At 41.7% G+C, this 16,832-nt stretch overlaps 1 protein-coding gene across 1 annotated transcript in view; it reads right to left on the reverse strand.

Annotated features, from left to right (window-relative positions):
- Positions 1-3,591: 3,591 nt before the first annotated feature.
- The window catches only part of LOC142289984 (transketolase-like), a 140,871-nt gene continuing 127,630 nt past the window's right edge, over positions 3,592-16,832 (reverse strand). Inside the window, exon 14 of the mRNA XM_075333928.1 lies at positions 3,592-3,755. Coding sequence (XP_075190043.1) covers positions 3,592-3,755 — 164 coding nt within the window. The remainder of the gene's footprint in view (positions 3,756-16,832) is intronic.

Consider the following 16,832-nt stretch of genomic DNA (forward strand, 5'->3'; position numbering starts at 1 on the left):
ATGCTTAGTTAAGCCCCTCCCACATCAGAGTAAGCCCAAGACCCCCTTTCATCCTGTCACTCTTGCTTACCACCTCAACATCAGAGAGTGTTACAATGGTAGCACCATTATCCCTTGTATGGTCTTGCCTCTCCCCTCCAGCAGGGACACAAACTAAATAACCCCCACGGCCTCTCCGTGTGTTCGTTAGCCTCCTAGTGGCTCTCCATGTGTTCTCCTACCTTCTGCTCCCGGGGCTTGTGCACATCACTCTCCCTCTTAAAGGACCAGTGCACTATTACCCAGCCAAAGGCTGAGGGGCAATAGATACTTAAAACAAACCAATCACTAGGATTTTCCTACTGACATTACCATGCTGATTCTATGCATACCTTTAGTTTTCAGATTAGATTAATAGTTTTTGAAATACAGGCAAGTAAAGTTACACAAATGTACAGCTTTTTGATTGGCAGCAGCTGCCGAATAGGTAATATGTGGGTTGGGTTTTGCTATCTATTCCCACCCCTATCTGCTGCCTGGTCTCTGTAGATGTTAGAATGTATGAGCTGCTTTTCTAACACGCCCCTATCACGTGACAGAGATAACTCCTACCTAGAAGGAGCCCATAAAGTGTAGCATCTACAGAGGCTACATATTAGCTATTCAGCAGCTGTTGCAAGTCAAAAAGTAGTGCATTTCTATAACTTTACTTGCCTGTATTTAAAAATCTATACATACAATCTGACAACTAAAGGAATGTATAGAATCAGCCTGATAGTGCCAGTATAGCACCGGCTTTAGGTTATATAGGAAAATCCTGGTGATTGGTGTGCTTTAAGGCATCCTCCTGCTAGGGGAGGTGCTTGAACAACATAATCAGTTAATTTGTTACTGTCTTGCCAGTTGTCAGGTCTTATACCTGTGTCCCGTTGCCTCCATTGATTCCCGCTAACCCATACCTATCTCCCTGTACCTTCTGTATCCTACGTACCTGCATTCACCAGAAGTTCTGTCTGCATCAGTTGTCCCGGCTGTACCTGTCTGCATTAGAGATTGTGCCTGTCTGTACCTGAGCACGTTCCTGCTCTGTGAGCAGGTGCTACATTCCCGACACTGCCTAGGGAGTGGCATCTGGTGTCTACTTTCAGCTAAGCCCATCCACACCATCTGAGGCTCTGGCGTATACCTGGTAGGCACTTAGTTAAGCCCCTTCCACATAAGGTTAAGCCCGAGTTCCCCCTGTGCTCCAGTATGAACAGGCAGAGTCAAGTCACTAGTACAGACAGGTGAAGTCAGGATGGCTGATGCAGACAGGGCAGCAGGTGCAGGTAGGTATGTAGGGTACGGCAGGTATTGAGAGATAGGAGCGGTTAGTGGTACAGGTAACGGCACCGTATTAAATAGCACCTAACAACTAGCTACCTAGATGGACATAAACTGACTGACATAGGTTGGTAGACACTTCAGTGAATTAAAATGCTGGGCCTTTAAGAGGGAGAGCGTACATGCTCCTGGGTGACTTGTGCAGCATGCACAGGACCTGGGAGAAGAAGGCAGCAGGGAAGCACTTGGAGGATCGCAGAGTGGTAAAGTGGGGCGCAGTCTGTCAGCGGCAGTGAGTGAGTCTGCGTCCCTGATGAAGGAGAGAGGCAGAACTGTGCTAGCTATTTACATTGCTGACTTTGGACTGACAATTGCCAGTTGTAGGTCAGTCATGTGTGTGCCTTGTTTATAGTGCTCTGGTTTTAAGACCTCTTGCTGCCCAATCTTGTCTTTGACCATCCGTTTTGCCTAGCTCCTTTGTCTTGATCTGTTACCTTCCTCCAATTATGACCGATCTGTGACTTGATTAGTCTATTGTCTCAACCCTCTGTTTATGATGAGTTCTCTTTATATCTGACATTGGAGCTGCTGCCTCCCCTGCCTCGTGGTTTATCTGTGAATAATGATTCAGCGATACATTCTTCCTTACGGGCATTGCAACTTAGGTATCCATGGTTATGTCCTCTTATATAGTGACAATTCATTGGTTAGTTGCTCGTGGTCATAACTGTAGATAACTAAGCTGCAATGCCCTGCACGTGAGGTAAGAGACATGGTTATACCAGAAGAATTATACTACATTTCTACTTGGAAGTAGTTTCTAATATTATTATTATTACATTGCTACTTTTTGGGATAGGATCTTGGAGACAGGAATACCCCTTTAAGGTAATATTGATTCCGTATCCACTCACAACCAGAGTCAGCTGTTGTGATCCAGGGAAATAATTCTCCAGTGCTACTATTTTTGGACAAACAGACATCAAACCATCGTATAAAACATTAAGAATTTTTGCTTGACCCAGGGTTTTGCCCTTCAGGCTTTGTCAATTTCTCTTGGCAAAGCTTTTGGCAAAGTCACATTGGTTAAACTCTATAATACATTATGACTTTAGCTGTTCATTATAATATTTATAGTGACAATGGTGGATTTGTGTCCCATATTTTCTCCTGGTTTCCTTTGTATGTAAGGGTGTGGCCAGGAAGTTACAGTGTCATGAAAACGTTTGGGCACCCTTGGTCAAAATAACGTGAGCAGTTAAGCAAGTTGAAGATGAAATGATCTCTGAAAAGCATTAAGTTAAAGATGACACATTTCCTTTGCTGTTTGTTTTTTAAGTAAAAAAAATATTATTTTCGTTTTTTGCTTTTTAAAAAGTACAAAAAGGGAAGTGGGCTGATGCAAAAGTTTGGGAACCCTTTGAGATTTTGGTGGTCAGATAACTTTGACCAAGGTTTTAGACCTTAATTAGCTTGTTAGTGGAGAAAAAAGGGCACAGAATTTCAGGAAACCCATTAAGCATGGGGGTGGATCAATTATGCTTTGGGGTTGTGTTGCAGCCAATGGCACCGGGAACATTTCACAGGTAGAATGAAGAATGGATTCAATTAAATTTCAACAAATTCTTGATGCAAACATAACAACATCTGTAAAAAAGCAGAAGTTGAAAAGAGGATGGCTTCTACAAATGGGTAATGATCCTAAACACACTTTAAAATCCACAATACACTACCTCAAAAGGCGCAAGCTGAAGGTTTTACAATGGCCCTCACAGTGTCCTACTCCTAATCTGAACATCATTGAAAATCTGTGGCTAGACCTCAAAGGAGCAGTGCATGCAAGATGAGCCAGGAATCTCACAGACCTGGAAGACAAGGAAGAATGGATGAAAATCTATCAAACAAGAATGGAAAAACTCTTGGCTAGTTACAAAAAGCATTTAAAAACTGTGGTCCTTGCCAAAGGGGGTGCCTATTAGGTGTTATACTATAGTCATCTTTTACATTTTTAAATTGACAAAAAAGAAAAGTGGACCAATGCAAACGTTTTGGCACCCAGGATGGTGCCAAAACGTTTGCATTGGTCCACTTTTCTTTTTTGTCAATTTAAAAATGTAAAAGATGAAAATATAAATATATATATATATATATATATATATATATATATATATATATATATATATATATATACATACATACATACACACACATTCACTTTTTTTGCCTAAGAAAAACGCCAAAGAAAATGTGTTGTCTTTAACTTTATGCCTTTTAGAGATCATTTCATCTTCAACTTGCTTTACTGTTTACAGTAATTATGACCAGGGGTGCCCCAACTTTTACATCCCACTGTACATTCACCTTGTTGTTCCTTTCAAGTTTGTGACACTGATTGAAGATAAGTAAGGCTTTGTCAGTGTCATAATCCTTTATGATTGTTATTTTTACACTTTCTGCAATCAAAACATTTTTAACAATGAAAATGAATCTCGTTTCTCTGCAACACATGTTGCCTAAAATGCTGCACTTTGTGCACATTGGTTGATCTGACTTCCTAAAAAATATTGTAAAAATGTATTTAATGCTTTCAAATGAAATTGCTTAATGTACAGAAATTGTCGCTGGTTTAACAAAACAAATGGTTCATGCCAAGGTGTTAATTGTGTTATTGTCACAGTCTGTTACTTTATGAAGGGACTAGACATTGTGGCTCCAATTGTACATTAGGTTAATAATAAGCGCGTCAGGCTTTTCCTTCCAGGCAGTTTCAGGTTATCCCATTATATATTTTTTTCTATTTATTATGGTATTTAAGCATTTTTCAGAATGGGCCCACTAGGCTAAATTATTTTACCTATCTTATGGTCATTCTTACCATTCACCTATCTACTACCACCAAACTCCGTATTTATTGATTTAAGTCTACAATGCGTTTTTTTTTGGACATTTGTACATTTCCATGCTGGCTTCATATGCTTATCAGAATGCTGTATTTTAAGATTTAGCATATACAGGGCATCTCAATAAATTAGAATATCATCAAAAAGGTAATATATTTCAGTAATTTAATACAAAAAGGAAACACATATATTATATAGAGTCATTACACACAGAGTGATCTATTCCTATATATTATATAGAGTCATTACACACAGAGTGATCTATTCCTATATATTATATAGAGTCATTACACACAGAGTGATCTATTCCTATATATTATATAGAGTCATTACACACAGAGTGATCTATTCCTATATATTATATAGAGTCATTACACACAGAGTGATCTATTCCTATATATTATATAGAGTCATTACACACAGGGACCTATTTCAAGTGTTTATTTCTGTTAATGTTGATGATTATGGCTTACAAACAATCAAAACCCAAAAGTCATTATCTCTATAATTAAAATTAGAATATTATATAAGACCAACTGAAAAAAATTATTCTAAACTCAGAAATGTTGGCGCCTACTGAAAAGTCTGTACATTAAATGCCTCAATACGTGGTCGGGGCTCTTTTTGCATGAATTACTGCATCAATGCGGCGTGGCATGGAGGCGATCAGCCTGTGCCACTGCTGAGGTGTTATGGAAGCCCAGGTTGCTTTGATAGCAGCCTTCAGCTCGTCTGCATTGTTGGGTCTGGTGTCTCATCTTCCTCTTTACAATACTCAATAGATTCTCTATGGGGTACGACGAGTTTGCTGGCCAATCAAGCACAGTGATACTGTGGTTATTAAACCAGGTATTGGTACTTTTGGCAGTGTGGACAGGTGCCAAGTCCTGCTGGAAAATGACATTTCCATCTCCAAAAAGCTTGTCGGCAGAGGGAAGCATGAAGAGCTCTAAAATTTCCTGGTAGACGGCTGCATTAACTTTGGTCTTGATAACACACAGTGGACCTACACCAGCAGATGACATGGCTCCCCAAACCACACTGATTGTGGAAATTTCACACTAGACCACAAGCAGCTTGGATTGTGGCCTCTACACTCTTCCTCCAGACTCTGGGACCGCGATTTCCAAATAAAATGCAAAATTTACTTTCATCTGAAAACAACACCTTAGACCACTGAGCAGCAGTCCAGTTCTTTTTCTCCTTGGCCCAGGTAAGACGCTTCTGGCATTGTCTATTGGTCATCAGTGGCTTGACACAAGTAATGCGACACTTGTAGCCCATGTCCTGGATACGTCTGTGTGTGGTGGCTCTTGAAGCACTGACTCCAGCAGCAGTCCACTCCTAGTGAATCTCCCCAAAATTTTTGAAAGGCCTTTTGTTAACAATCCTATCAAGGTTCCTGGGGAGCATGCCATCAGTCACAGCAGCCACTGAGGTCTCAGCCTCCTCTGCCGCAGCTCTCCCCCAGGGAATGGTATGGGACGGGGATGGGAGATGCTAGCAGCGTCACCCGTGGTATGCGGCCAGGTGCTCAGCCGCCGCTGCGGTCTCTCTCCGAGGCAGGTGTTACATGCAGCCAGATGGAATCGCTCCCCACGGGTGGAGCGGGGGAACCCCGGGAGGTTAGTGAGACCCAGGCCAACAGTCCTCAGGGACACCAGGGGCACGGGGCGGTAGCATTATTCACACCAGTCACGGAGTGTTGGTTCCAGTTTCTCTTTATTTACAGTCCGTTCCACATCGCACCCGGGTGTTGGTCCTCGCCACCTGTAGCCTCTGGTCGGTCCCGAGCAGGTAGGAGGAAGGGTCTGGTGAGGTGATCTGGGGGGGTCTCCCTTTCGTGTGTGTTAGTGCCGTCCCCGTGGCATGGATCATCTTGGGAACTCGCCGCCTCTCTGTCTCTCTCTTGCCCAGTAGCGTACACCTTAACCTCCACCAGGTACAACATTCTCCAAGTTCCCCAGTCCTCGGCTCCATCCCCTTCCTCTAGATGTTATCAGCCCTGGTCTTGTGGCATCTCCTCAACAGGAGCTTCTCAGCCTGAGGTCTGTGCTCTCTCACAGCCTCCGTCGTTCTGCCAAACTTTTCTGTCTGCTCTGCACGTCACTCCTCATTCAGGCCCCTCTCCCCTCAGGTTGTCATGGGGACCTGCACACCTGCTCATTTAGGAGACAGGATGAGTCATGCAAGCTCAAACTACATGCTGAAATTTTTTTTAACTCCTTCCTGCCAGTGTGTGTGTGTGGACCCTACTCCTCCTGCCTGGGAAAAATGGGGTAATATTTAATACCCTGTAACGACCCGGCTGCAGGGGCGTTACCATCAGCAGTCTTCCCCATGATTGTGTAGCTCACTGAACCAGACTAAGGGACCATTTTAAACACTTAGGAAGCCTTTGCAGGTGTTTTGTGCTAATTTTTCAAATTTTCTGAGATAATGACTTTTGAGTTTTCATTGGCTGTAAGCCATAATCATCAACATTAACAGAAATAAATACTTGAAATAGATCACTATGTTCGCAATGACTCTACATAATATATTTGTTTCCCTTTTCGTATTGAAATTAATTTTTTAATGATATTCTAATTTATTGAAATGCACCTGTATATACTGTGTATATATACATATATATATATATATATATATATATATATATATATATATATATATATATATATATATATATATATATATATATATGTGTGAGTGTGTTAGTATTTATAGTACTGTGGCCTGACCTGGCTATGTTGCGTGTCCTCGCCCCCCTTTTTTTATTCTTGTCATTGTTTAATAACAAAATAACATTACAGTTTTTTCTTAGCTGGGTTAAATTGCTTCAGTTTTTTCGTTTTAAAAGGGTAATATACCGGCTCACAAAGAAAATAGTGGTGTGGGCAGAAAAGCAGGTAAGCACATAATTTAATGAAATATTTTGAACTCATTTAGTTCTTAGAGATAATGTCTACTGCCAGGAAGAAATTATGTAATTTTATAATCAGAAAGTTGGGGCTAGCAGCATCTTTCGCCATACCACCTGTCGTGCACCCAAAGTTCACTTGGTGGCGCTGCTGCATAGTAGCGCATTACAATTGAGTGGGTTCACATTACAAACCTCAGGGTACTGCAACTGTGATAAGCAAGGTGCAAAAAATTATACATGTTTGGACTTCTTGTGATTTTTTTAAAGTGGTCCAGGGGCGGACATACCATTGCTGCAACCTGTGTAGCTGCACAGGGGTCCATAACATAATGAGGCCACTACCACTTCCAAAGATTGTAGAATTGTGCATTATAATGGGCTATTGGATTGTTAAGGGCCCATATATTGTTCTTGCACAGGGGCTTTCTTCTGAATGTGTCCATTACTGTAGTGAGTCGCAATGTGACCCCATTCCTTTATATAGTATTGTGTTGTGGCAGCGACAACTAGCAAACTTTTCTCACGCAACAGGTGTAGTGCCCAAGTTCGCCATTTGAGCCCAAGCTTCATGATTATAAATCTCCCACACAGACTGAAATTTTGTGACTACTGCTAGGTGTCACACTGCTGCGTGTGGACCCACTGCGCCATGGGACGGGGTTCACCCTAGAGGAGCATCTCTAAGCAACTACCTCATTTTCACCAGAGCTTCTGATGTTGAGGTTAGGATTGTGCTGGAAGGTATCCTCCAGTCGCCCCTTCAGGGATTCTCTTGGCATTGTACACTTGGATCCCATGGGTCAGGTTGGCAGGTGCAGACAGGATGGCTGGAACAGACTGGTTGGCTGGAACGGACTGGATGGTTGGTACAAACGGGAAAGCAGATACTGGCAGCAGGCTGGTACTTGCAGGCAGGCTGGAATGGATTGGCAGATTGGTATTGACAAGAAGGTTGGTACTAGCAAGTAGGCTAGATATCCCAGATGGGTACTGGAACACAGGTATAGGTTAGAAGAAATAGGGTATGGGCACAGAATATGGGACCTGACAACTAGCAAGTACGCATCACGTGAATGTACATGTTGCTCTGGCACCTCCCATAGGGGCAGGATGCCCTAAATAGTGACTCTCAGTCATAGACTGAGATGCACTTCCGAGTTATGGCACGCTGGCCCTTTAAGAGGAAAGGGAGACCCCTGCGCCCTAAGCGCGCTCCTGGGGAACCTGAATGGCACACACAGGCCCTGGGAGCAGGAGGCAGTGATGGGGGCCACAGAGCGACCAGCAAGATAAGCGCACCAATGTCCCCACCAGGCAGAGGAAGAAGGACAGTGCGGGGACGCCGCCATTACACCAGGTCATTTTTAATTTATTTGACTACATCATGCCAAGCTTTATGGACATGTCAGGGTCTGTCATTCTTGTGCTGTCAGTTGTTTTCACTGACGACACAATGACAACTTTATATTCTAACTGACAGTCCAAAATAAAAAAAAAATGCAGACGTCCTACTCTGGTCCATTTTTTAGACTGAACTTGACAATTTAAGTGAATAATCAATGTAAAAAGTGAGAACACATGGTTGGCATCTGGATGATGTTCGTTTTTCATTTACTAGTTGCAAAGAAATGTCTGGGAACCTTCCAATATTTTTTTTTTTGAAAAAGAAAAAAATGAATAATTAGAAAAAATCTCATGGACTGAAAGGGTTGAAATATGGATCCACTGCATTGGTGAAAAGCGGTCCATTATTTTGTGCATGTGTAAACGTTACTGTATAAATAAGGCATCACTGTCAAAGCCTGACCATGATTAAAGCTAGAGGAGGAATGATTCAATTCATCTTTTGGGGTCACTATTTGAGGGTCACTTTTGACTTTTGGGATTGCTAGTTTCAATAGGTGGCACTAGAGTTCGAATCCTTCTTCACCTGAAGAGACAATGTGAATATTTCGCAGAGGAGCATTGCAGCTGAAAGACTCCTCACTGGCAGCCAGATTGGTTTGTCAGTTTCCGCAAGGAGAAAAGTTTTTCCCTCAGACCCCACTATAGATTCTCATACAGCCAGATCAGATCTCAAACTTTGCACTGATGAGGGGCAATCACCACAAAACACCGTGTCTTCAAATTGAGGTTCTGATCTGATATAAATCCTAAAAGGCCCTGTCACACACAGAGATAAATCTGCGGCAGATCTGTGGTTGCAGTGAAATTGTGGACAATCAGTGCCAGGTTTGTGGCTGTGTACAAATGGAACAATATGTCAATGATTTCACTGCAACCATAGATCTGCCAAAGATTTATCTCTTTGTGTGACGGGTTTTAAGCCATATGAAAAGGTTCGTTGGAGAGTCACTTTTGATTTTTGGGATTGCTGCTTCCAATAGGTGGCACTAGAGTTTGTCTCCTTCTTCACTGAAGAAACAATTTCAATTAACTTTGCAATTCTATCTTCTCTATAGATGGCTGGTGTCCCTATTCTGGGCAAACTGAATTTTATAACACTCCAAGCTTATGATGTGTTTACAAGTCCTCTATGAATTATAGATAGCCTTCATAAATTACTTATTTTATTTACCTCTTTTTTTGAGTTGCAAATGTTTAGAAACAACTTTTGATATAAGTTAAAACTAATGAAACTTTATAGGTGCATTTACTATACTGTACATATGGCCGTTTTTACAGGTGTCTCAAGATCTGGGACTGGATACAGTCTGAATGCAATCTATTTTATGGGATTTTTTTTGTTTCTTAACTTTAAGATTGTAAACTTTTGAAATGTAATCACAAAACAGGTATACTTTACTGTGTAGAGTCTGATTATATTCTTGAAAGGATAAGAATCTAACGAGATATGCTGGCAAACAAATGTTACTTTCCCTATAATTTTCTGGGCCGTAGTCCACGGATGAGTACCTCTGCCAGAGCATGTTCATGCTCTCCATTCCCCTCAGAGCCATGATACCTAACTCCTGCCAGGAATGGCCTTCATGCTTTTTTGCTCGGGCTCAAAGCCACAGTACAAAATGGCTGCCAGATCATGCTTGTGATACTCATACTCACCTGGTGTCCTATTTCCTTTTTTAACAATTATATAGAAACCTTAGAATTGATATTAATTTTGTTCAATGTGCGAATAAGTTACCTTATCAAGAAAATCAGTGATATCTCAAACGTTTTCTATAAAAATCATTGCCCTGCAAAAATATACAGCAGCTAGAAGAGCGAAAGTGAGATCTTACAGTAAAATCTGGAGAATTTGAGTATAAGGGTATGTGCGCACACTGCTGATTAAGTGCAGAAATTTTCTGCATCAAAAACAAGAAAAACCCACCAAAAAACGCATGCATTTTTTTGTGCATTTTTGGTGTGTTTTTGGCGTATTTTTTTGGTGCTTTTTTTGCCATGCATTTTTTTGTGCAATCAATATTTGGAAGGGCTAAAAAATGAAGGGAAAAAAAATGCACCAACAGATGATATGCTGCAGATTTTTTCTGCACCCAAAACTGCAAGAAAAAAGAAGCAACTTACGCATAGCACTTCAGAATTCAACAAAAACCTCGGTGTGCGTACACAGCCTTATAAAGCAAGGGCTATCTTCTCCGTTGTTCATCATGCTTGATGCCTGAAGTCCCATTGGGGAGTAAGATAGTGAAAACAGAATACATTTTTTTGTGGCTGCCATTTTTTGGGATCTGGAGCTCAATGGCAGCTTATTTTTTGCGTCTCGAGCTGACGTTTTTAATGGTACTATTTTTGAGCAGATGCTACTTTTTGATCGCCTGTTATTGCATTTTGCGCAAAATTTTTGATGACTAAAAAACGTAATTTTGGCATTTAGAATATTTTTGCTGCTACGTTATTTACGATCAGATTAATTGATTTTGTATTTTGGTGGCTCGGGTATTTCTGAACGCGGTGAACCAAATCTGTGTATATTTTTTATTTTTTCAACCCTTTTATTTTTAATGGAGTGAATAGGGGGTGATTTTGAATTTTTAGGTTTTTATTTATTTATTTATTTATTTATTTTTTAAAACTTTTTTTATTTTGCTAGTCCCCTTAGGGAACCATAAGGATCAGCAGTCTGATCGCTCTTTAATTTCTCTTGATCAGAGCTGCATAGCTCAGAAGAGGAGAAATGCTCGTCTTCTGTTACATATAACAGGATCAGGCACAGTCACGATAGTGGAAGATATTAAGGTGCACTTGTTGGTTTCCACACCATACATCCAATGAAATAGTTACAAGGCAACTCTCAGGGGTTAATATTCATGCAATTTAATTCCAATGCTGTTTTAAACATGACGTTTTGGCCACGTAATGGCCTTCATCAGACAACTGAAAAAGACAATAATTTTCATAATTACTCAAATGAGTTAAACATACAAGCAAAATAAAGCAATGAGCTTAGGTATGCAAAAAGGAAAAAAACATAAAAAATTATATCATGTATAAATGATATGAACAGCACAGATAAACTATGTCAATCATAGATGTGACAGCCCAACCCATAGGGAAGGGGGGAGTTTCACAGAGAGAACATACAATCACATAGAGTTACATAGGCAGACATGCTGTATGTCATAGGACACTGGAGAGTCAGTGTCAACATAGAACAATAAGATAAAAGCGCAAAATGAAAGCTTGTAAAAAGTATATGAAAGTGTATACAAAAAGTGTATAAAATGAAAGTGTATAAAATAAAAGTGTATACAGCATAGTGGTGGATACCGCTGCCCAGTGCTTTTTTTGCGGTGGTACGCGCCGGTACGGCGTACCGGAAAATCTGAAGGGCGCTGAGGATAAGCACCTCTGGCTCTGTCCACATGGTTAATTTGTAAATTTGCTATATCATCAGCCATTTGCTGGAGCAGGGTGAGCTCTGTGTCTCCCCCCCTCCGATCTGATTGGAGCTAGCATCCATGTGACGCTATCCCTCCAATCAGATGTGGAGGGGCGGTGAGTGCCCGCCCTCTTCAAGATGTTCATGGACGCTGAAGATCGATGTCACGGCCGGTCACCCCGATCTGCCGCCATCCGGTAAGGTATTTGCTCCCCTCTGCTGTCTTCCACTCCCCCCCGACCTCCGTTGCCCCCCGTCGTCCGATTCAACCCCCCCCACTGACCTCCGCTCCCTCCCACCTGCCCTGTAATCACTGTGCTGCTCCTGCCGCCGGCGATCGGGTCCCCCAGTGCTCCCCCCCCTGCTTCATCCTGCTACCACCGGCGCCATGTCCACTCCCAGCTGCTAAGCGGGAACACTAGAAAAAAAATCTCACACTTACCGGTCTGCAGCCTCCCGGGACACGTGTGATCGGCTTTAGGACCTGCCGGTAATCAGCTGATGCAGTCACGCTACGGCATCAGCTGACAGTCTGAGTCCAGCGGTGGGGCCGGCTTTTTACAGCCCAGCTGGTTTAAGCGATCAGGTGATGCTCTGAGGTGACTGCAGCAGCTGATTACTGGCGGCTCCTGGAGCGATCAGTTGTGTCCCGGGATTTTGCAGACAGGTGAGTAGTTTTTTTTTTGCACTGATGCATCAGCTGATTGTATAAACGGCTTTTATACAATCAGCTGATGTGTTATGTGATTCATGTCCTTTAACCTGACATCATCTGATCGCTTTGCCTTCCAGCAAACCGATCAGATGATATTGGATCTGGATTGGATGGCGCGGGACCCTTTACCCAGGATTACTGCGGAGGGGGGTTCTTTATTTCAATAAAGATGGAGTCACTAATTGTGTTGTGTTTTATTTCTAATAAAAATATTTTCTCTGTCTTGTGTTTTTTTTTATCTTTACAAGAAATTCATAGTGGCCATGTCTAATATTGGCGTGACACCATGAATTTCGGGCTTAGGGCCAGGTGATAATATACAGCTGGCCCTAACCTCTTATTACCCAGCGAGCCATCCGTCACCAGGGCCGCTGAAAGAGTTGGATACAGTACCAGAATATGGCGCTTCTATGAAAGCGCCATTTTCTGGGGAGGCTGCACTGCAATTCGAAGCAGGGGTGCCCAGAAAGCTTGGGCACTCTGCGCTGAGGATTCCAATCCCCAGATGCCTAGTTGTACCTGGCTGGACACAAAATTTGTGCGAAGCCCATGTCATTTTTTTTTTCTTAAATTAATTTCATGAAATTCATGAAATGATTAAAAAAAGGGCTTCCCTATATTTTTGGTTCTCAGCCGGGTACAACTAGGCAGCTGGGGGTTGGGGGCAGCCCGTACCTGCCTGCTGTACTTGGCTAGCATACAAAAATATGGCAAAGCCCATGTCATTTTTTTTTTTTTACATTTTACGTTTTTGGGCAAAAAACTCCTGCATACAGTCTTGGCTGAAGGATGCTAAGCCTTGTAGTTTGGCAGCTGCTGTCTGCTCTCCTGCATACACTAGTGGATAGAGTATGCTGAGCCTTGTAGTTCTGCTCCCCCTGCCTCTTTCTCCTGCATACACTAGTGGATGGAGTATGCTGAGCCTTGTAGTTCTGCTCCCCCTGCCTCTCTCTCCAGCATACAGTACCGTATGTAGTATGTAGTAAACCGTGCACAGGATCTCCTGGCAGCACGACAGCAACGACAGCACTCCCTCCCACTCCTCAAACTTGGCCGCCGGCTGACAGATCCTCCCCCCCTCCTCAATCTTGGCCGCCGGCGCCTAACAGCACCCCCCCCCGTTCCTCGTCTCTGAGATGTGTACCAGCAAATACTTTTTTACAAAAAAGGCACTGCCGCTGCCTCTGAATTCATTCTGGCCATTTGATAATACAAGGTGAAAATTATTCCTGTAACAGGAAGTGAGTCATGATAGTGACAGTAGTCATCACATTACCCTGTGCTACCATGGCAACCAACGGCTCCCTGTGATTATGTCACGTGGCTTTCGATGGCAAAGGGTAAGTGTGCATTACCTGCTGAGGACATTTAAATCATTCTGTCACATTTTGACAGCACAATCTAAGGGATTAACAGGCTCGGATGGATCGCGCATCCACCTGTGCCTGCGAGGCACCCATGTCTGCTGTACAAATCAGCAGATGTGAAGGGATCGTGGCTGGCTCACTGTAGCAGCCAGCTGTGATCACCCCTTCATGATTTAGGATGTACCAGTATGTCCTTGGTCATGAAGGGGTTAAAAGGTTTATAGTTTGTTTGTTTTTTTATAACAATTAACCAAATGCAAAGTGAATGAACAAAACAGAAATCTAAATCAAATCAATTGTTGGTGGTGTCTTCATCTCAACATCATCGAGTTTGTGTGGAATCAGATGAAGAGACAAAAACATTTGTGCAAGTGAATGTGTACAGAAGATCTGTGGTTAGTTCTCCATGATGTTTGGCACATGCTGAGTTCTTTCAAAAATGTTGTCCATGTGTAACTTGAAGAAATGATAATTTGTTACTGATTTGAATGCAAATGGCGGTCACCACAAATATTAATTTGTTAGATTTCTCTTTTGGTCTTTCACCTGAGTTTTTGTAGTTGATAAAAATAAACAATTAAATGTCTATTTTACAATGCATTGTTATTTGCAGCATTTTTTTCATACCTAAAACATTTGCATGGTAATGTATATAATGCAAGGGGATGCAAGACTGAAGAAACACACGCAGAAGCGCTTAAACTGAGTGTCTGCCAGTACACATCTCAATCTGCTGACCAAAGTTAGTATAACTCGGTGGTGGGAATAATAACAACAAAGGGAATGGAAAAACTAAGTTAATGTTCCCTAGGTAGCAGAAAAGAGGGGACACCAGGTCAGGTGACCGTTGTGGTGCAGGTACTAAATATAAAAACTAGTAGTGGCAGAGAAGAGGTGGAATTGGCCCTTAACCTGTATCAGGACAGATGTGTGTAGCGGAGTGGGCTTAAAGGCTGAAGAAGACCAAATATTGATTCCTGAAAAAGACTGAATACTAATTTCTGAAGTGAACTGAAAACTGATTCCTGGAAAAGACCCCTGTTATACTCCATTCAGAAGAAGACCTGAATGAGTTGGGCCGTTGCTTCCTGTTTAGACGTACGGTGCTGAGTGTGGACTGGGCATGCTTCAGCGAGCAAAAGTGGCCAGCATGCTAGGTAAGGGAACTTACCAACTAAATTGGACTTGCAATCTAGCATGTCATGTTGTAACTCCCGTTGTGACTTGCATGCTGTTTTGTACATTACTTAGATATTTCGTGACAGTGAAGGGAAGATGGGTAACACTGACACTTCCCTGACAGAGAGATTAAGATTATGAGGCGCTCCTGAGGCTTCAGTCGCCACAGAGGTACTGCACCTCAGCCAGAGGTGTGGTATTCCATCCTGAGTAAGAAGGAGGTCACAGAAAAGCACGACACCCAGGCTCAGAAACACTTTATCAGACATGGCAGAGAATGTGATTATACCCGAAGCCAGGCTGAGGGGGTGGAGTCTTAGGAGTGGGAACACAATAGTACAAAAGGGAACACAGTGTGAAGTGTGGAGTTATTACAGTCGGAGAGTAAGGAACAGTGGAGGAGCTAAGACCTGAGGCCTGGAGCTGGTACTGCTCAGCTAGACAGAAGGGGTCCTAGAGACAATGGGAGTTAACCTTCCGTGGCCTTGTTCCACATATAATCTACAGGTGGAAGGTCTTGGTCACAGCACATGCCCATGATGCCACTCTTCATCGGAGATTCAAATAGGAGAACAACTTGCAAGTGGCCACCTTAAATACCTTTTCTCATTATTGCATACACCTGCCTATGAAGTTCAAAGCTCAATGAGGTTACAAAACCAATTTAGTGGTTTAGTAAGTCAGTAAAAAGTAGTTAGGAGTGTTAAAAAAAAAATTGATAAGGGTGCCCATACTTTTGCACTGGTCAAATTTTGTTTAAATGTGGATTGCACATTTTCTGTTAGTACAATAAACCTCATTTCAATCCAGAAATATTACTCAGTCCATCAGTTATTAGATATATGAAACTGAAATAGCTGTTGCAAAAACCCAAATTGTTATAAAGAAAAAAAGTTAACATTAATAGGGGTGCCCAAACTTTTTCATATGACTGTACCCTAAATATGATTGTGTGTATACCTTCCATATCTGCACGACCAAAATTCTTGTTGTAATATACTCTGATTTAATTATCACCACCGGTTCCATTCCCTATTGCAGGCTCAATGCACTATCTCTCTATTTGTGTAAAATAAATACTTATTGTTTAAGTTACCACTGAGCCATTCTATTCTGTGTCATTGCATCCACGAACCCTGTGTACAATAGAACACACCTGCACATAAGCATTTTTTAGACAACATACATAAATACAGAATGAAATTTTGTGATGCAAATGTTCAGACGGCCAATTTTTGTATCATTGTTCTAATAACAGGCAAAACTTTTTTTTTTTTTTTTTACTAAGGCTTCACTATATCTAGTTTTGTTTTTAGTAACACAAGTTGTAGTTTTGTTAAATTTGTCAAAAACGCATGTATGCATTACGTTTCTGCTAACCTTTTATGGATTAAAAGGAGAAAAAAAACAATCACACCTTTTTTTTACACCATTTACTGATAACTGTAAATAATCTATACACTGTATTGTACACGATGTTACAATTATGACCATATACCGAATATTTTAATGTTATTTGCTGATTTATGATTTTTATTTTTAATAAATATATTAATGCGGTTTTATGGAGGTGTTATACAAATTTTTTAAACTACCGTAT

Source organism: Anomaloglossus baeobatrachus, chromosome 2 (genome assembly GCF_048569485.1).
Source record: "Anomaloglossus baeobatrachus isolate aAnoBae1 chromosome 2, aAnoBae1.hap1, whole genome shotgun sequence".
Taxonomy (NCBI): Eukaryota; Metazoa; Chordata; class Amphibia; order Anura; family Aromobatidae; genus Anomaloglossus; species Anomaloglossus baeobatrachus.